This window comes from Protomyctophum parallelum, assembly GCF_964188405.1.
Source record: "Protomyctophum parallelum genome assembly, chromosome: 7".
In the NCBI taxonomy this organism is placed as follows: domain Eukaryota; kingdom Metazoa; phylum Chordata; class Actinopteri; order Myctophiformes; family Myctophidae; genus Protomyctophum; species Protomyctophum parallelum.
This window is the reverse complement of record NC_139705.1, coordinates 4103486-4125602: the sequence shown is the minus strand read 5'-3', so window position 1 is coordinate 4125602 and position 22117 is coordinate 4103486. Positions and strand designations below refer to the sequence as shown.

The window sequence follows — 22117 nt, the reverse complement described above, 5'->3', positions numbered from 1 at the left end:
GGGGGTCCCAGTTCAATATATAAGTCTTTTGGGGGTCCCAGTTCAAATATGATTATGTTGGGGGTTCAGGGTTTGTTTTAATGGAACTAAAACATCCAGGTGTGAAGGCACCCTAAGTGGGACAAGAGAGTCCTTGAAGCAGGTTTTAAATCCAGGTATAATGCATATTATAAATGTGTCATTCATTCATTCATTCATTCATTCATTCATTCATTCATTCATTCATTCATTCAGTAATTAATTAATTAATTCATTCATTCATTCATTCATTCATTCATTCATTCATTCATTCATTCATTCATTCATTCATTCATTCATTCATTCATGTATGATTCCATCTGGTGTTTCAGACTGGCTCAGTGCTTCTTGTCAGAGAGATGCTGTGAAGCTCTGGCCTCAGCTGTAAGCTCTAATCCCTCCCTAAGAGAGTTGGACCTGAGCCTCAACGTGGTGAATGATTCAGTCCTGAAGAACTGCAAGTGAGTAGACTTGGGCTGTGTCCATGTTGGACAGTGCAGTGTTTCCCTTTACAGTGTATTCACTCTGACACAACGTCATGCATGCAGAGAGAACAATGCAGTGCCTCAAAGAAACTCTAAAAATGTGTACTCTAAACAACAAAAATAATCTAAATTAAGAACAAGACATATCCAAGATATATGTGCATAGTAACGTTGCATCAAGAAGGTATAAAAGGAGAATGGAGTGCTATAGGGGTTAAGGTGGAGTCTGAGGAGGTGATGAGATCCAAACTGGGCAGCAGTGAGTATGTCTGGATGAGCTGCAGGGCCAAGATAATGATAGGAGAAACACTGTAGTGTCAACTAGTGCAGACGTTGTGTTAGACAGTCAGACATTGATGCATTGTTGTTCTACTTCCTACAGAGTGAAACACTGTAGTGTCAGCTAGTGGAGACGTTGTGTTAGACAGTCAGACATTGATGCATTGTTGTTCTACTTCCTACAGAGTGAAACACTGTAGTGTCAGCTAGTGGAGACGTTGTGTTAGACAGTCAGACATTGATGCATTGTTGTTCTACTTCCTACAGAGTGAAACATGGAGGAGAAGATGGGTTTAATTCTACACTCATTTCAAAACGTGAGTATCTGTCTGTCTGTGTCAACATCACACGTTAACATTTTATACACTGTTGTATACTTGGTTGATGTTGTCCTGAAAACTCTTGTGCTCTCTACTCTGTGCTCTTGGCCTGGTCCTTAACACCATCAAGATGAGGTCACATGTGGTTTGACAGAAACAATGGGCCTCATTCACTAACCTGGTCGTAAACAACATGTATTTCGTCTATATTTGGCATGAGTTCAATTGTGACGTGCAATGCATGAAAGGTGGTGCAGAGCCGTGATGTGTGCGGATCACAGGTGTGTCTCGTTTTTGTTAGAAAGTCACAAGTGTTCTCCGTGTTGATCATTTGCATTGTTCCACGCTCCATTTGACGCCATACGAGACAACTGGAAATAAAAATCACACTTGTGTGAACTGAGCGGTGCAACTATACATTTATTGGTATAGTTACTGCTCTGTACTGTATTGTAGTGGGCTGTGCTCTATGCTGTACTTTGAAAAGGACAGAGTTACCGTGTGGGGGTCCCCGGAACATCCAGACCCCCAGGAACGTACCCAGGGGGCCGGGACGGTTCTGGCAAGCCTTTGCGCGTCCGAAATGGTTGAGAAATGACAGAGTTACCGCGTTGCAGCTTTCCGTGCTCGGACAGAGAGACAGACACGTTCACATAGAGACAGACACGTACACATAGAGACAGACACGTACACATAGAGACAGACACGTACACATAGAGACAGACACGTTCACATCGAAGACAGACACGTACACATAGAGACAGACACGTACACAGAGAGACAGACACGTACACAGAGAGACAGACACGTACACAGAGACAGACACGTACACAGAGAGACAGACACGTACACATAGAGACAGACACGTACACAGAGAGACAGACACGTACACATAGAGACAGACACGTTCACATCGAAGACAGACACGTACACATAGAGACAGACACGTACACAGAGAGACAGACACGTACACATAGAGACAGACACGTACACAGAGAGACAGACACGTACACATAGAGACAGACACGTACACAGAGAGACAGACACGTACACATAGAGACAGACATGTACACATAATAATAATAATACAGTGTTGTTTTTGGCAGCAAATTTCTATTTTAGTTTAGTCATAGTCTTTGGACTGAAACTTCATTTAGTTTTAGTCACATTTTAGTCACCTGGAATGTATTAGTGTTAGTCTAGTTTTAGTCGACTAAATGTCATAAGATTTTAGTCGACTAAATCTACAGGTGATTTAGTCGACTAAAATGTATTTTGGCGGGTCTTGATGCCGTCGTAATGAGTGTTTTTACACTTGCTGAAAATAGCTGATCTACAAGCTCACAACGCGTCGGGTTGCGTCGCGTTGTGAGCTTGTAGATCAGCTATTTTCAGCATGCAACCAAGTGTAAAATGACTTATACTGGATCTCTTGTCTACTAGTCCCTTCCTAACATTTTAGTCTAGTTTATATTTGTCGACGAAATTGTCAATATATTTAGTCTTAGTTTTAGTCATCATAGCTTAGTTTTCATTTAGTTTCCATTTGTTTTTGTCAGTGAAAAAAGGTAGTCGACGAACATTTTTCGTCTCAGTTTTAGTCGACGAAAACAACACTGACTGACACGTACACAGAGAGACAGACACGTACACATAGAGACAGACACGTACACAGAGAGACAGACACGTTCACATAGACAGACACGTACACATAGAGACAGACACGTACACAGAGAGACAGACACATACACAGAGATACAGACACGTAAACATAGAGACAGACACGTTCACATAGACAGACATGTACACAGAGATACAGACACGTACACATAGACAGACGCGTACACAGAGAGACAGACACGTACACAGAGAGACAGACACGTGCACATAGAGACAGACACGTACACATAGAGACAGACACGTACACATAGAGACAGACACGTACACATAGAGACAGACACGTTCACAGAGAGACAGACACATTCACAGAGAGACAGACACGTACACATAGAGACAGACACGTACACATAGACAGACACGTACCCATAGAGACAGACACGTACACATAGAGACAGACACGTACACAGAGAGACAGACACGTGCACATAGAGACAGACACGTACACATAGAGACAGACACGTACACAGAGAGACAGACACGTACACATAGAGACAGACACGTACACATAGAGACAGACACGTACACAGAGAGACAGACACGTACACAGAGAGACAGACACGTACACAGAGAGACAGACATGTACACGTAGAGACAGACACGTACACAGAGAGACAGACACGTACACAGAGAGACAGACACGTACACATAATAATAATAATAATAATACAGTGTTGTTTTTGGCAGCAAATTTCTATTTTAGTTTAGTCATAGTCTTTGGACTGAAACTTCATTTAGTTTTAGTCACATTTTAGTCACCTGGAATGTATTAGTGTTAGTCTAGTTTTAGTCGACTAAATGTCATAAGATTTTAGTCGACTAAATCTACAGGTGATTTAGTCGACTAAAATGTATTTTGGCGGGTCTTGATGCCGTCGTAATGAGTGTTTTTACACTTGCTGAAAATAGCTGATCTACAAGCTCACAACGCGTCGCGTTGCGTCGCGTTGTGAGCTTGTAGATCAGCTATTTTCAGCATGCAACCAAGTGTAAAATGACTTATACTGGATCTCTTGTCTACTAGTCCCTTCCTAACATTTTAGTCTAGTTTATATTTGTCGACGAAATTGTCAATATATTTAGTCTTAGTTTTAGTCATCATAGCTTAGTTTTCATTTAGTTTCCATTTGTTTTTGTCAGTGAAAAAAGGTAGTCGACGAACATTTTTCGTCTCAGTTTTAGTCGACGAAAACAACACTGACAGACACGTACACAGAGAGACAGACACATACACAGAGATACAGACACGTACACAGGGAGACAGACACGTACACATAGACAGACACGTACACATAGAGACAGACACGTACACAGAGAGACAGACACGTACACATAGAGACAGACACGTACACATAGAGACAGACACGTACACATAGAGACAGACACGTACACATAGAGACAGACACGTACACATAGAGACAGACACGTACACAGAGAGACAGACACGTACACAGAGAGACAGACACGTACACATAGAGACAGACACGTACACAGAGAGACAGACACGTACACATAGAGACAGACACGTACACATAGAGACAGACACGTTCACAGAGAGACAGACACGTACACATAGAGACAGACACGTACACAGAGAGACAGACATGTACACATAGAGACAGACAAGTACACATAGAGACAGACATGTTCACAGAGAGACAGACACGTTCACAGAGAGACAGACACGTACACATAGAGACAGACACGTACACAGAGAGATAGACACGTACACATAGAGACAGACACGTACATATAGAGACAGACACGTACACAGAGAGACAGACACGTACACAGAGACGGACACGTACACAGAGAGACAGACACGTACACAGAGAGACAGACACGTACACATAGAGACAGACACGTACACAGAGAGACAGACACGTACACAGAGACGGACACGTACACATAGAGACAGACACGTACACATAGAGACAGACACGTACACATAGAGACAGACACGTACACAGAGAGACAGACACGTACACATAGAGACAGACACGTACACAGAGACAGACACGTTCACAGAGAGACAGACACGTACACATAGAGACAGACACGTACACAGAGAGACAGACACGTACACATAGAGACAGACACGTACACATAGAGACAGACACGTACACATAGAGACAGACACGTACACATAGAGACAGACACGTACACAGAGAGACAGACACGTACACATAGAGACAGACACGTACACAGAGAGACAGACAGACAGTGTGTGTGTGACCGCGCATGTGTGTGTGTGACTGCGACTGTGTGTGTGACTGTGAGTGTGTGTGTGACCGTGTGTGTGTGTGTGTGTGACCGCGCATGTGTGTGTGTGACTGTGAGTGTGTGTGTGACTGCGACTGTGTGTGTGTCACTGTGAGTGTGTGTGACCGCGCATGTGTGTGTGACCGCGCATGTGTGTGACCGCGCATGTGTGTGTGTGTGACTGTGCGTGTGTGCAACCCTGCACGTGTGTGTGTGTGTGTGTGTGACTGTGCGTGTGTGCAACCCTGCATGTGTGTGTGTGTGTGTGTGTGCAACCCTGCATGTGTGTGTGTGTGTGTGTGTGTGTGCAACCCTGCATGTGTGTGTGTGTGTGTGTGTGTGTGCAACCCTGCATGTGTGTGTGTGTGTGTGTGTGTGCAACCGTGCATGTGTGTGTGTGTGTGTGTGTGTGTGTGTGTGTGTGTGTGCAACCGTGCATGTGTGTGTGTGTGTGTGTGTGCGACCGTGTGTGTGTGTGTGTGTGTGTGTGTGTGTGTGTGTGTGTGTGTGCAACCGTGCATGTGTGTGTGTGTGTGTGTGCGACCGTGTGTGTGTGTGTGTGTGTGTGTGTGTGTGTGTGTGCGCGCGCAAGGGTCCGACCGTGCATGTGCATTTGTGCGTGTGTGTCAGTCAGTGAATGATGTATTTAATGTCTCCTGTGTTGTTTTCTCATCAGATTTCCAGCGTCTCACACTGGACACAAACACAGCATACAGAGGCCTCTCTCTGTCTGAGGACAACAGGAAGGTCACACGGGGGTCAGGGGGTTCAGGGGGTCAGCGGCGTCCTGATCACCCCGACAGGTTTGATGACTTTTATCAGGTTCTGAGTACACAGAGTGTGACTGGACGCTGTTCCTGGGAGGTAGAGTGCAGTGGACGGGTTGTTATAGGAGTAGCCGACGGAACAATCAGCAGGAAAGGATATGGTGTTGACTGTGGGCTTGGATGGAATGACAAGTCCTGGAGTCTGTACTGTGGTGGTGATGATGGTTCCAGGTACTCTGTCAGACACAACGGACAGCAGACTGTCCTCCCTGTCTCTGCCTCTAAAGGCTCCAACAGAGTATCAGTGTATGTGGACCGTCCCGCTGGGACTCTGTCCTTCTACACAGTGTGCTCTGACTCACTGAGACACCTGTACACCTTCCAGAACACGCCCACTCAACGTCTCTATGCTGGGTTCGGGTTACCCTACTCCTCCACCTCAGTGCGTCTGTGTGGGCAGAGATAGAGGCTCTATGTGAGGGTGACATCATCAGGTGGCCATGGTTACTCAACATGTTTGAGTGAGTGCAGGTTGTCATGGTTACCACCGTCACCACGGGGTACTTTGACACTATAGCCGAGTCTGACATCATGGACTCCATATTTGGGCATGAGCAACTCATGACATCACGGTGACATCATCGTGGTGATGTATATAAGCATCACAGTGACATCACACATTACAGCTCCTGGACGTTGTCATGTCAACACCCCGCCCATGCATTTGACCTTTGACCCAATGCATTGTGAGCTTGTAGATCTGATATTTTCAAATAGTAGTAAAGTAAGATATGGCTAATATTTGATCATTTAGCTTCTAGGACCCCCTGGAACCCCCTCAAGGACCCCCGGGGGACCCTGGACCACACTTTGAGAACCAGTTAGTGTTGATTTTGTCGACTAAAACTATGACGGAAAATGTTCGCCGACCACCTTCACTAAGGAAGACTAACATGATGACTAAAACTATAAGACAATACTGACAATTTCCTCATCAAATGAAAACTAGACTAAAATCTTAGGGTGGAGAAGAGATCCAGTAGAACTAAAAGACAAGTCATTTTATGCTTGGTTACATGCTGAAAATAGCAGATCTCCAAGCTCACAACGCGTCGCACTGCAAGCTTGTAGATCGGCTATTTTCAGCATGCACCGAGTGTAAAATCACCCATTACGACGCCAAGGCCCACCCAAATAAAATTTAGTCGACTAAATTACCTGTATAGATTTAGTCGACTAACATCTTATATTTAGTCGACTAAAACTAGACTAACACTAAAACATTTCAGATGACTAAAATATGACTAAAACTAAATGAAGCTTCATTCAAAAGACTGACTAAAATAAAATCTAAATTTGATGTCAAAATAAAACAAAAGAAACAGTGGTCTCAAAATCAGTTCAAAAATGTTAACCCTATATGTACACACTGGCTATTTGAAAACAGCAGATCTCACAATGTTTTGCGATGCAGATTTAAAATAAGAAAGTATTTTTGTAAATATATATAGGCTATTTGAAAATTGTAACACAAATCTTGTGTTGGGGTCCCTGGTACAAATATGTTCAAATGGGGGTCCCTGGTACAAATATGTTCACATGGGGGTCCCTGGTACAAATATGTTCACATGGGGGTCCCTGGTACAAATATGTTCACATGGGGGTCCGTGGGCAGATCCATATTAATGTCAAACTCTATGGTATAAATGAGTCATCACCACAGGGAGCTTTAGATCTTACATTAGACTAGATGTCTGCATGTGTTGGTAGACGGGAGAGTCTTTGACCTTTGACCTGATAGATGGGGAGAGTCTTTGACCTTTGACCTGGTAGATGGGGAGAGTCTTTGACCTTTGACCTGGTAGATGGGGAGATTCTTTGACCTTTGACCTGGTAGATGGGGAGAGTCTTTGACCTTTGACCTGGTAGACAGGGAGAGTTTTTTTTACCTTTTGAAGCATCCTTTGAGTAACTGCTGGTGCTCAGTGTGGAGGCTGCAGCAGAGCTCAGTGTGGAGGCTGCAGCAGAGCTCAGGGTGGAGGCTGCAGCAGAGCTCAGTGTGGAGGCTGCAGCAGAGCTCAGTGTGGAGGCTGCAGCAGAGCTCAGTGTGGAGGCTGCAGCAGAGCTCAGTGTGGAGGCTGCAGCAGAGCAGGTTGTTTCTGGACTTCACCTTCACTGCCGTTCCCTTTCAGGTGTTCCTTGAAGGACAGGATTCTGTCGAGGGTCACACCGAGGTGGGTTGGATTAGAGGCAGCTTTATCTTGAGTCCACTCAGATGGATGTTCAGTTCTCTGACAGCTTTATCTTGAGTCCACTCAGATGGATGTTCAGTTCTCTGACAGCTTTATCTTGAGTCCACTCAGATGGATGTTCAGTTCTCTGGCAGCTTTATCTTGAGTCCACTCAGATGGATGTTCAGTTCTCTGACAGCTTTATCTAGAGTCCACTCAGATGGATGTTCAGTTCTCTGACAGCTTTATCTAGAGTCCACTCAGATGTTCAGTTCTCTGACAGCTTTATCTTGAGTCCACTCAGATTGATGTTCAGTTCTCTGGCAGCTTTATCTTGAGTCCACTCAGATGGATGTTCAGTTCTCTGGCAGCTTTATCTTGAGTCCACTCAGATGGATGTTCAGTTCTCTGGCAGCTTTATCTTGAGTCCACTCAGATGGATGTTCAGTTCTCTGGCAGCTTTATCTTGAGTCCACTCAGATGGATGTTCAGTTCTCTGGCAGCTTTAGCATTGTGGAGATGGAATACACTGGAAGCTGGGCTTTTTGCAGAACTGGTCCAGTTTGTAAAGGTCTTCAGTGAGCACCTGTTCCAGAGGGTCAAGTTCTGGTGGTTTGGAATGCCAAACAGATGTTGTCTGTACAGATGAATAGGTCGTTTTGCGTAGAGGTTGAATAGGGTTGGACCCTGCAGGACTCCATTTTTCTGTGTTCTCTGTGTGCCTGTGTTCTGTCCGAGGTGAACTCTGAACCTCCGGTTGGTCAGCAGATTTGTGAGTTTCACTGTGAGGTCTTTGTGAGTTTCACTGTGAGCTGTTTGTGCAAGACGGTATCAAAGGCAGCTGTGAGGTGGAGGAACACAGTCCCTGTCTTCAGTCATCTACCATGCAGACATCTACACCCCCCACTGCTCCACTTCCATCTAGACCAACCCTCCACCAGCTGACTTCACCGTCCAATCAGCTTGGACAAAGGAATGGGAGTCCAAGGAGGTCCCAAACAAACAGTCATCGTTTTCCTCTAATGACTGTAACCGGCAGTAATGCCCGATGTCCTCAGCCACTTTCATTAGTGTTCAATCTTTGTATAATATTTGTATATTTGTATATTTGATATTTCTATATATTGGGCAAATGTATTGACTATTGTTAATAGATACTGATATCTTGTATCTATCCCGTCTGTAATCACACCTTGGGTGTGACTGTGAGGTGATGATTAGTGATGGTGTGCACCTGCACAACGTCACCACTCCTTCAAAAGAGACTTGACTCCCACAACTCCTCACACTGAAGAAGGCTGTTAGCCCAAACGTTTGTCCCCATGAAATGGAGAAATAAACCAGCTTGAATTAGTTTCTTGGTGTGTGCGACCTCTCTACTTTTTTATGATGTCGATTTAAGCCGGTAACGCACCATAAGTCAAAGTGCGGTGTTCACAAGAAAGTTTTCTAAAACAAATGCTTGCAATGATTTCAATGTGTTTGTAAATGTGTCTAGTAACAAACTAACGTGTAAAACAAATTCTTGCAATGATTTCAGAATCATGAGAAATGGTTGACTAGACTTAACGTCTGCTCTCCTACTGCTGTGATCATGTTGTTGACTAGACTTCATGTCAATCACTCTGGATTCACACATCTACTAAATGTGTTGTTAATTAACTCAAATCAATCAGTGTATTCATTGATTCATTATTAGATCATAATTTCCTCACTCGTTCCATTATTGTGTTTCATTGAATATTCATTTGATATCATTCTCATTCTTCACATGTTATTGTATGATCATGTGTAGAAGTCATAATTGTTTAATAAATTGATTGTTGATAGGGATGCACGATTAATCGGTAGCATGAATAGGAATAGGCCACTAGTCTAGAACAAAAGCCACATGAAATATGATGTAAAATCTTAAGTAAAAATAAACTTTACATTTTTCTACATTTAATTTGTGTACTCATCTCATTCAGTCATTCAGTTGTGAAAACAGACACTTGGAAAAGAGTATAGGCTATTTATTGATTGCTTTAATACTTTATTAACAGGCTTTGGGCCAAGCACCCATAGGGCCTAGGCTTGTTTCCATTGTGGTCCTCTGTATGATATCGGAATCGGTCACAATCGGTGTCGGCAGATATGACCCTGCAAATAATGGGATATCGGTCATGATTTCATAATCGTGGCGCCGCTATTTGTTGACAGTCTGTCGTTGTTCCTGTGTATTAATATTCATAGTGTGACAACATGTCCACAATAAGAACTACGTTGGATCCAATCGGAACACACGTTATTATTTCATGTATAAACAAACAATGTAATTTACAGCTAAACATCTCAAGAATGTTTCTGAATACATTTGAAGCGAGAAACAGACACTGAACGCACTGACCGGATATTGATTCTATTTCTCCAACACTTCCCGTTGATTTCTGAGGCGCGTTGCACTGGACTCACCTGGCATAAACTAATGGAATTCTTTCATTCCTGTAAGCAATGAAATCCACCTTTGTTTTGTTTTTACTCATGGGTCAGTTCCCATTAATTACCCTAACATCTAACATCAGTTATTATGGTGGTACTTGGAGAGCCAAACATTTTCTGAGGTGGTACTTCAGTATAAAAAGGTTGGGAACCAATGGCCTAATGGACTACTTTCAATACCGTAAGCAATGAAATCCTTTGTTTCATTTGTACTTTTGGGTCAATTGGGTAATTTATTGTATATGTAAATAGCCATATATTGGGTCGCCAACTGACTAAGGAATAAGGAACGGTCCCTTGTTTGGAAACAACAATAAGACACACTTTGTTATCTGTAAACTAAAAGACATGTCCGTTATTGAACTGATAGGAGACACACTTTGTTCCTTATTCGTAAAGTAAAGACATGTCCATTATTGAACCAATTGATGGAATCAATCAATGACACATCCTTCAAAATCAGTTCAAACAGCTCATATATAAACATAGAATACAGGTTGTTAAAATACATTCATATACATATATAAACATATAGTAGAATACAGGTTGTTAAAATACATTCATATATAAATATATAGTAGATAGAATACAGGTTGTTAAAATTAATTCATATACACACTATAATACAGCTTGTTATTTAAACTCTTAAACCCTCTAGACTTACTAAACTGGACCTGAGTTGTCTCTGTACTAGTTGTCTCTGTACTTGGACCGCTTCTTTTCTGTCTACACCAAATGTAGCCAAACATAGTCATCCTACAGCTTGTAGATCTGCTATTTTTGGCTGAAGGTTCCCCACAGAATAGAGGGTAATGCGTATGACATCATCATCATACCCAGAAGTTATGCGGGAACGCCTACTGAGTGGCTTGTAGATCTGCTATTTTCATCTCCTTCTTTCTTATCAAACGTTCTCTTGCGTTCGTTTTAGCCTAAGCTTCTTAAACTTCTTACATTTATGTATTGTAATGCATGAAATGATGTTTTTGGAATGTGGAACTTGGAATACATGTAGGCCAGGGTTCCCCAATTAATTTTCCTCAAGGGCCATATTTTGACTAGCGTACCAGGCTGGGGGCCGAGTCTGCACGCGCGAGGTCGAGGTCTTGCCCTGAAAATTAATTTTCAGGGCAAGACCCCATTTGAAAAGGATGCCCAGTTTGACATGCATAGGCTACTGACCCCCATTTAATGCCATTTATATCTGGGACCCTTAAAAAGAAAAGAAAAAGAACATTTTTTTTTTTTTTTTTTTAATTCTTTCATGGGCCACAAGGGGGCGCTCTGTGGGCCGCAAATGGCCCGCGGGCCGCCTATTGGGGTACCCTGATGTAGGCTATAATTATTTTCTTGCTTTAAAGAAGAAAAAAAAACTTAATATAATATAATATATAAAATATAACTGTAACTCTGAGTGTAACACAATACACATGGAACCAAATGGACCCTTACATGAAACTGTAACTGAACCTTCAGGAATTAAACCATTACAAATAATCAATAGAATTATATTGGTCCTTAAAGTCCTCAAAGTTATTTCAACAGCTTCACTGAGCTTCATCTGAATCCATGTGGAACTGTTTGAAGAGCGGATGACATTTTTAACTCTGTGTTTAGAACATTTAAATACACACAATTCATTAATTGCCAATCACACCGATAACAGTAATCACAGCCTTAAATAAAACAAAAGCCATCTAATTATTCACCAGCAAAACACAGACTGTGCACACAGAATGACCACAGTTAATATAAAATAATAGTACAGTACATTTCAAGCACAAACTCAATACAAAGACTGTTAACTGTGAGTGGACGACCCAATTAAGCATTACACTTGTTTACAACAGGGTCCACTTTGTTAAATTCATCAAAACATTTAGAGACGTACAAATAGATACTTCTATATAGTTAAAGAACAGAACAGGAATTCATCATAAAGGAAGCAAAAAGGGAAAAGAAACATAAACAGTGAGGGGAAAAGGGGGGGGTGGGTGGTGGATTCAGATTTTATAGGGGCCAGTTTCGCAGCCGCCCGTAGGTGCCCTTTGAGAGCGGTTTTGAAGGAGTCAAAGGATTCACGTGTCTTAATGACTGTTGGTAGGGCGTTCCACATTTTGGTGGCATAGGAGCGAAAATAATTTAGTCCCTTGTTTGTGCCGAATCTGGGTTGTACATGGTTTGTTGCACTCCCTCTGGTGTTGTGGGTGTGCTGTAATTTAATATAGGGCTTTTAAGGAATGTAGGCTATTATATTGGGTAAAATTATATAGGCCTACCTAAAATTATATACCTGGGATTAGAGTTAGTGGCAAACTTTGTGTTTATGGTGTGACAAATGTTGTGTCGATCTGTCTCTCTCAACCGTGGATGTTTATTATTGTCCGATGTTTGTCCAGCAGAGGGCGACAGACTCACACATTTGTTGTGACATTCCATCGTCACAAAATAAAGGAAAAACAGCTCCCTCTTTTCCTGTGAATGTGACGTAGGTCACACAACAGTCATTCAAAGTGAGCAGAAGACTCAATGCAGTCAGAGGACATTCATTTATCTGGTTTTTACACTGACACACTGGCCCCACCTAGCTAAATCATTAGAGCATGCCCTGGGCTACATCTGTGCCAAATGTGGTGCTTCTAAGACTGATTACTGCAAAAATATGACTAAAGTCTCGGACTATGTCATCTGAAATAGTGTCCATATAGCCTATGTGATGATAGTCATTAAAGCTAATTATGGCGATTAGGAAAATTGCTCAACATATGCAAGTTAGCATCCGGCAGTTTCTACATGCCGGGGCCCCATACTAAACATTAGGGGTTCATTCAGGTATTCATTAGAACAGGGGTTCATTCAGGTATTCATTAGAACAGGGGTTCATTCAGGTATTCATTAGAACAGGGGTTCATTCAGGTATTCATTAGAACAGGGGTTCATTCAGGTATTCATTAGAACAGGGGTTCATTCAGGTATTCATTAGAACAGGGGTTCTCAACGTTTTTTGGCTGGGGACCCCCAGAAATGCTTTGGCCGTGTCAGTTAAAATAAAAACCCAAAATGATTTGGCGACGTCGCGACCCACGGGTTGAGAACCCCTGCATTAGAATATGGAACAATAATTCTGCTACAATGAATATGAATGAAGTCTTTGAACTGCTCTTGTTGAGCTGTTGCCAAATGTTCGCTGAGGGCCAAATCATACCTATCGTATGTGATTCATGGTGTTTGTGTGAAACGTGAAAGTCAAATGGGGATGTTTTGTGTGTTTTAGACCTCATTGTGAATGTATTCTGTTCCCAGTGTCCCCAAACATGTTTGTAAGTATTTGCTCTTTATGTATCGTCTTTGTCTGACATCTTGCAATATATCCTGCTTTCACACCTCCAAGTGATAATTCCTTTTTGCTACAGACAAAACCGGTTGCAATTTTGTAATATTGGAAAATGTATAGTTAAATTATACACAGTGTAAATGTCGGATTACAAGTACTGTATTCACCTTTTCTCTGAATATGTGAATATTCCAAATTGGGTTTATGTGCCTGTGAATATTTTACACGGGCAAAAATGTCAAAGTTCTCACATTGCAATGTGCTCAATCAAGTCTGCCATTTAGCAACACATTTACCGTCATATTGCCTTGAGCATATAACGCTGCACAATCAATATACAGTACTTCATATTGGCCTGAGCACGTAACGCTGCACAAACAATATACTTCATATTGGCCTGAGCACGTTTTTTTTCTTCCACACCGAATGGCTTTATACTGAAGATTAGATTTTTATCCACAATGTAGATTGGCCATTTTCCAATGGCAAACTATGCCTGAAGGAGGCCAGTAGACCGAAAGCTTGCTATATAAATACATTGATTGTGTGCAGATCTGAGTGTGCGGAGCTTCCCTTTATTTCTCTCATGTTTTTCCAATGGCAAACTATAAAAATGGTAATAGTATATTAGTAATAATAACTTCTGCAAAGTAACTAATATCCAAAGTTATCAAATAATTGCAACAGATTAAAAGACCAATATGTGACTCTTAAGATGTAGTGGAGTAGAAGTATAAAGTGTTGAAAGATGGACAACACTCGTAAAGTAGAAGTAGCCCATCTCAAAATTGCTAAATAGTTAGTGTATTCTTATTTTTTACAAGTACCTACTTTAGGTACAGTACCCGAGTTGAATGTACCCCACTCACAAACCACTATGAAGACATGAGCTGCGAAATACATTTGTAATTCATTTTATTTATTGTGATTCTGCCATGTGCCAATTCAGATATTGTCAGAATTCTTCTGGCTCCTCCTCTGCAGTTTCCGGAGTAATGAACCCTTCCTGTGAAGAAACAATTATTCACATTCTGTTTTTACTTTTTAGCAACATGTAAACCACAGAGTCTCAAATTGGGGTCTGGGCGGATGCTGGCCACACACATAGACCACACACCCCTATAGTAAAGGTACAACATTCGCCTCCGAGATGTAGTGTAGTAAAATTATGTATTGTACTCTTGTAAATGGTAAATGGTGCATTTATATATATAGCGCCTTTATCCAAGGCGCTTTACATATAGATTGTGTTCACCCATTCACACACTGCTGGCAGCGGAAACCATGCAAGGCACTAACCAGCACATCAGGAGCAATTAGGGGTTCAGTGTCTTGCTCAAGGACACTTCGACACCAACTCTGGGGGAGCCCGGTTTCGAACTGGCAACCTTGTGGTTACCATCCAGCCACTCTACCCCATAGACACCGCAGCCCACGGTCTTTGTAAAGTCCAAAGACCTCAAAATTGCACTTGGGTTACTGTCTTACACCACTGCTCCTTACATTGTGTTAGATAGCGCTTACGTACCTCAGTGGCGTACAGGATGTCTTTAATCTTCTGCAGGGTGGGGTCTGCCTCCGTTTCCTGCGGCTCCTCACAGATCATCTCGATGCTCCTCAACTTCCCAAAGTAGAAGTCTCTCTCCTGGGTGGAGTTGGCCAGCACTGACCGCAAGGATTCCCTCTGGACATAAGAGGAGGAAGAGGCCACGTTTAGGTTTGCAGATCGCGTCTTGTCGGCAACAACCACAGATACTAGTTTGGTTCTCAAACCTGTCGTTTTGGACTTCCAAATTGATATATTTGACTCCCGTCTGAAGATGTTGCATGTCAGGGAGCACTGAGAAAACTGTTGCGCCTTTCTTCGTCCTTTTTTTTCTTCAAAATTGACTACTAGGAGCAGTGGTCTCAAAAACAGAGGAAAACGTGACAGAAAAAGACCCGCTCACTGTATAAAAAAAATAATAATTAAGGAAAACTCCTTAGACAGAGACTTAAGGGATAGTTCAGATTTTTTTTACTTAAGTTGTATGAAATACTTGCCATTAATATAGTGGTTGCAACTGTATTACGTAATTGATTGCCAGAGTCCCGTGGTGGGAGTTCTGCTCTGGTTTTGGTGAAATATCAAGTAGTTCCGGTCATTTTGTGGGGGGGTACTGGGGGCCACACAGTAAAAGTAAATGAATCCACAAAACGAACGTAATTTGTATTGTTGACCCATTTCTAAAATATTAGTGCAACTTTCGTTTACTCTATCACACAGAACTATGTTTTTTGTGTCCAAAAAAATAGTTCCATGTAATGGAGGGGTCAAAGTTGAACTAAAGTCGCGCTAATATTTTAGAAATAGGTCAACAAAATTACGTTCGTTTTGTGGATTAATTTACTTTTACTGCGTGGCCCCAGTGCCCCCCACAAAATGACCGGAACTACTTAATAAACCAGAGCAGAACTCTCACCACGGGACTCGGGCAATCAATGAATACAGTTGCAACCACTATATTAATGGCAAGTATATATAAAAAAATCTGAACTATCCCTTTAAAAAATATATATATATTGCAATTAAAAGTAGCAAAGGTTTCGGTTCTAAGACCTTCGCCAGTGCTATATGCTGTCAGGGAGCCCCAGAAGAGATTATTCTCAAAACATTTCAAATAATAGCAGATGTGTACAGCATGAAGTGAGTCGTTGTGAGCTTGTAGATCTATTTTTGAATAGCCAACGTATAAAAAGGTACAGACACAGGGTTGATTTACAGTAGGACTTTACATGCGAACACAAAGGCAAAATGTGGTGGGGGCATTCTTTGTTTTCTTTGCATTTTTCAGCTCTTCCAATGTACACACACACAGTTACACAAACGTACACACCGTTAAGCGGAAGCCTTTCAAACTGAGCCATCAGTCTGCCTCCAGCACCACATGCACAAACATGAATACAATGACTAGTCTATATCATGAAAAAGCAAACATATCTCTCTGCACATTGGAATTCATTAAGAAGACATTTTGACCAGCTTGGTCAATACATGAATAAAATGAGTTTGAATTCCAGCGAGCAGGTGAAAACGTGTACAACTGCCATCAATGACTCACCAACTCCTTCAGGTCTGTGTTGTCGTCTTGGCTCGGTGCCGTGGATGGAGAATTGCGTCCCGGGCGGTTGGTTTGTGGGGTAGACTTTCTAGGTGCTGGATTTGAAGACAGAACTTTAATAAATACAATGTGCATTTGCTGGTTTATGCTCCACTACGTTTACACAGCATTGCATTTCCTCACGTCCATTATGTTAACTGCCATTTTTTACTTTATGTATTTTGTCCAAGTATTGTTGGGATGCCGAACCGAAGGAACCGGATCCGACATTGAGGAACCGGAATCTGTGGCTCTCAAACCTTTTAATTTCAATGACCTGCACCATAACTAACCGTTACAGACTTGTAAGGGTACATTTGGAACCCCCTCCTCAAGTGTCCCAGAGGATCCCTGGACCTCACTTTGACGAGAACATTTGTGCAAATAATATTGTATGCACGATTGAATTTGTGTTCATCAAAATATAATGAATAATTAGGGACCATTAAGGAATAGGACCATTATGAGGGAATCGGTTAAGGATCCGGAACCATTGGTTCTGGTGACTGACAAAGTAATTTTTAATACACAAAGGGGCTGTGTTTTTTTCAATTACTTTTTAATTTATTTTATTTTTATTTTCCAAACAAATTAAAAAAAAAGATATATAATAATAATAATAATCTTCCCTTTTGGGGGTCCCCGACAGTGTTTTCAGGAGGGGGTCCGTGGCCAAATACAATTGAGAACCACTGCCCTGACCCACCCAGCATGAACGAACACCAATCACCACTGCACAAGTGAACCCCAAACCCCAGCATGCGTTGCAAACCAGTCGCCACAGTACCAATGGAAGCCGATGGTCTGCCAGGGGCGTTGCCAACAATCCCTGTAGTATAGCCAAAAACAAACATTTTGAACCCGCTGAATCAGTCTGCAGGATATACCACTATACAACAATGTAAAGCCTGATTTAAACCCAATGACGCAGGATCAGAATACCATTTTATTGTCACTGTGTGCATGCAAGCATTCACAGGCGTAATTTCAGAAAGAAAGGGGCATTTTTGTCATTGTTTGGGGCGAAAAGAGACGACGTTTGAAAATGTTCGCCTAATGACATTCCGAAAGTCGGGATGCTACATTGAAAGTAGTTAAAATGTTGCATACAATAAAACGCTTACCAAGTATCTAAATAAAGAATATGTTCAGTATGGGGCTCTATGGTCGGAATATTGGGTAGTCGGATGAATCCAACACAAGGCCACAATGATAGACAAGTCTGGGGGTCCCTGCTTCATCTATCTCAGCTAAGAGGTCCTTGGCCTGAAAACAATTTGAAGTCCCCTTTGCCATAAATGATAACTTGGTAAAAACTAAAAATGGTTCATCCTGACCTGCCGACGTGGCCTTCTGGGGAGGTTTGGCAGCGAGAGCAGCCAGTTGGACGGACGCAGCTTCTTCAGGGTTGTGCTCACGGTCCTCGTGGTCGTTGGCGTCAAAGAACTTCTTGAACCACTGGACAAACTCAAAGTTGTCCTGGAACTTCCCTTTGACCAGCTTCTCCACCGGGACACCCTGGAAATGTATGAAATAGACAATGAAGCGCTCGCTGAAACAGTAAAATAATCAATTGGATGGGAATCATTTTGTAATATATATCAAATTTGAAAAGAAGACCTTCACAATACAGAGAATATCATTGCTGTCGGTGGAAACCTTGCATGTCCAAATGTAAAGTAAATGTTCAAATGGATCCAGTGTAGTTATTTAGTCAAAGGGATTTACTGCATTTAATTTCTCATTTTCCAAAATAATTAATGAAAAGAAAAGATATAATAAAAATCATGGCTCCCTCATGTATTAGTAGATGATGGATGGAGCCCGCACACCATATTAGGTACAAAATACTTCTGATAACGTTTCGATCATTTGATCTTCATCAGGTCTTTAGCCCAGCACCCAGCCTGTCTTTGGCCTGCGGGATGATATTTAATTAGTATTAGAACTGGCCCTCTGGTATATTGCACGGACCATAATACTACAAGTCCTGCTTTGTGAGGATCATAGAACAGGAAACTGAGCTTAATAATAATGCATTTTCAGTTTTAAATGCATTACTTTTTTAGCCATTTGCCTGGGACGTCCTCCTGACTGCGGTGCCCGTGTGTTGAAACACATTCCGGCCCTTGACCTCTACCAATTTCTTTATTTTGGCCCACCGTGTAATTGAGTTTGACATCCCTGTATTAGGACAATACCCGTGGGTGTTTGATGAATCTATCATGGTTTGAAGTTACAATGAGCTTGTAGTGTAGGAAGGGGGCGTGTCTGAACATGAATATCAAATATCCAAATACTGAATCAAGCAACTTAAAAAACCTGAATTTAGAGTTTTTATAAGTAAAATATCCCTTTAATATGTTTCATTGATTTAACACATTTCTAAAACCTATACAGATGGACTACTTTCACACAAAACAAAATAGCAAAACTACAAACTCTAAATGCATTGCATCTTGACATGTTGTGAGGATTGTGCTACACCAATTAAGAAATAGGGAATTATATTTTCAGACAGAAAGACATTTGAAATACAAAGTTTCTGCCCAACAGTGACGTTATGCCAGTACTTACCCGGTCAACGCCCAACTTCTTGAAACTGTTTTGTACAAGTTTCCAGTTCTGGAGGTACTCATGCTCTAGCTTGGCTTGCAATTTGACTTTTTTCAGCGGTAAACATCCAGGGAAGAGCATGTCCATGATCACACAATATGCTACACCTGTTAGCAACACAGACATCATGTATTTTAATTAACATATACAGTAACTACAGGCCACAGACCCCCCCCCCCCCCCCCCCCCGTAAAACCCTCCACTAATGCAACTGAGAATATACAAATGGGTTCCATTTGTATATTTCCTGAGTAAATCAGTATACTCACACGTGTTTCAACGTGTGATTAACAGGTCTATTCTGATCGGTACAGTTTGTCTGAATTTAGTGATTTTGACAGCCTGTTTGAACTTTGTCTGAATTTAGTGATTTTGGCAGCCTGTTTGAACTTTGTCTGAATTTAGTGATTTTGACAGCCCGTTTGAACTTTGGTCTACATGACCTAAGCGTTGCTCCTACAGTGGAGGAGCTTAGAGAGATATAAGCTAATTTGTCTAAAAGCGCCAACATGTGCACAGATGTACCATGGGTACGCTCTATCTAGGGCGTCCATGCCGGCGACCTTTGAGGTTGCTGCAGCGGCCAAATCCATATGGCCACCATTAACAACCTATATAAGGCAAATTGTTCACATTTTCATTATGCACTGAGTGCCGCACTACAAGCTTGTAGATCTGCCATTTTTTTAAAGTCGTTAAAAAAATGTGGCAAATCTTTGAATATATGTTTTCACAATGAACGTTTTAACTCATACCCTTGCTTCTGGGCGGACCCTGAAACTACATATTTTCATATGGGGGTCTGCGGCCGAATTCAGATAGATCTGGGGGTCCTTGATATGAAAAAAGGTTGAGCACCACGGACATAGAAACATAGGGATTTAGAAGCCTTTTTTTTTTTTTTTTATCGGCCTCAGGTCTAAATGGGTTAAGTAGCATGACATGACGTGTCATTCTGAATCCTTTCCATAGCCACTTGCCCAAATGTGATGCCCTCATCACATTTGTAATGCCGTTTTTTGTGCAAAACTAATGCTTGGAACGGATTCAGAATCATGAAAGTCCCCTAGTTTGACACGTCACATGCTACTTAAAGGTATATTCAGTGATTTCACTCAAAAAACCTTAGGTTTCGTTTTTGGCTGTGGGACCCAGCCTTTCGTCCAATCAGGATAGAGAGTCAAAAACGAAACCTAAGGTTTTTTGACCCCCAGGGGTTAACTGGGGACAGGGAGGAACTCCTTATATGGCCAGCACACTCTATAGTAGGGAGGATTATCACAACAAAACAAAAAGATAAGTGATATTTGAATTAAGTGAAATCACTGAATATACCTTTAAAGCATAATGAAATTTAGACATTTTTAACTTGTTAATGGTGGCCAAACTTTCCATATGGATTTGGTCTCTGTGGCGCCCCCGAAGGTCGCCAGCTCGGGCGCCCTAGCGAAATCATTAGATCATGGCCTGGGCTACATCTGTGCAAATTTGGCGCTTTTAGACGAATTTGCGCAAAATATCCCTAAGCTCCTCCACTATAAATACTAGCGTGAAAGTGGCAGTGTGTACGTGTGGGCAGAGGTGGACAGTAACTGAGTAAATGTACTTAAAGGTATATTCAGTGATTTCACTCAAAAAACCTTAGGTTTCGTTTTTGGCTGTGGGACCCAGCCTTTCGTCCAATCAGGATAGAGAGTCAAAAACGAAACCTAAGGTTTTTTGACCCCCAGGGGTTAACTGGGGACAGGGAGGAACTCCTTATATGGCCAGCACACTCTATAGTAGGGAGGATTATCACAACAAAACAAAAAAAATAAGTGATATTTGAATTAAGTGAAATCACTGAATATACCTTTAAGTATTGTACTTAAGTACGTTACTATCCACCTCTGCGTGCGGGTATATCTTTTATTGTTGATGTTCTCTACAGTTGTGTTGCCTACGACATTTTAAAGCAGTTTTAAATGTCAGTCTATAACCTAATGACGTTTTTTTGTCAGCACTTCTGTTTATAAACAGTGCTGCCACAGTAGAATCACAACTTCCCACTTTACAAACTATTGCCATTGCTGCCTGCGTTACACTTCCTCTCTCCGAGTCTTACATTCACACATTTGAACCAGGAAAGCACCAATGATATAGCCTGCTGTAGAAACTTAAGTTTTCATGTCTATAATAGGTTAATACCGGTAGGTTAACAGGAAAAATAGCTCTAGTCTAGTGGACATGTCGACAAGAGGACAACAAAATACATTATGAAAAACTTAACTAGTACAAAAAGCCACGTCAGACTTCTTGTTTTGCATGGTTACTGTCGACGTCAAACACCATTGCAATCCTATACCTGAACACAGCTGCTCTATCTTGGAGTAGCGCACACTTGTCGATTGTAGACACCTGTTGATCCATGCCAGCATGTCATGGCGACTCAGGTTGTCGGTGGTCACTGAGGTGGAGTGGACGTTGACCGCTGCCATCAGAGCTATACAGCAGGAGGAGGAAAAACC

At 41.8% G+C, this 22117-nt stretch overlaps 2 protein-coding genes and 1 long non-coding RNA gene across 3 annotated transcripts in view; 2 read left to right on the top strand and 1 right to left on the bottom strand.

Moving 5' to 3' along the window:
* Positions 1-6535, top strand: part of LOC310861390 (uncharacterized protein) — a 52996-nt gene extending 46461 nt beyond the window's left edge. The window contains exons 29-31 of the mRNA XM_083768811.1: positions 351-479; positions 1050-1099; positions 5718-6535. Of these exons, the coding sequence (XP_083624937.1) occupies positions 351-479; positions 1050-1099; positions 5718-6274 (736 nt within the window). The 3' untranslated portion in view covers positions 6275-6535. The remainder of the gene's footprint in view (positions 1-350; positions 480-1049; positions 1100-5717) is intronic.
* A 1920-nt stretch (positions 6536-8455) lies between these two features.
* On the top strand, positions 8456-9393 carry LOC310862334. Its single transcript, XR_014569558.1, has 2 exons — positions 8456-8604; positions 8685-9393. It is a non-coding gene; the product is annotated as an uncharacterized lncRNA (long non-coding RNA).
* A 5385-nt stretch (positions 9394-14778) lies between these two features.
* On the bottom strand, positions 14779-22117 carry LOC310862333 (microtubule-associated protein RP/EB family member 1-like). Its single transcript, XM_083770186.1, has 6 exons — positions 21955-22117; positions 19572-19717; positions 18332-18512; positions 16956-17050; positions 15383-15538; positions 14779-14860 (listed from the first exon to the last, which is right to left on the bottom strand). The coding sequence occupies exons 1-6, from the start codon at positions 22085-22087 to the stop codon at positions 14810-14812; spliced, it is 762 nt and encodes a 253-aa protein (XP_083626312.1). The 5' UTR covers positions 22088-22117; the 3' UTR covers positions 14779-14809.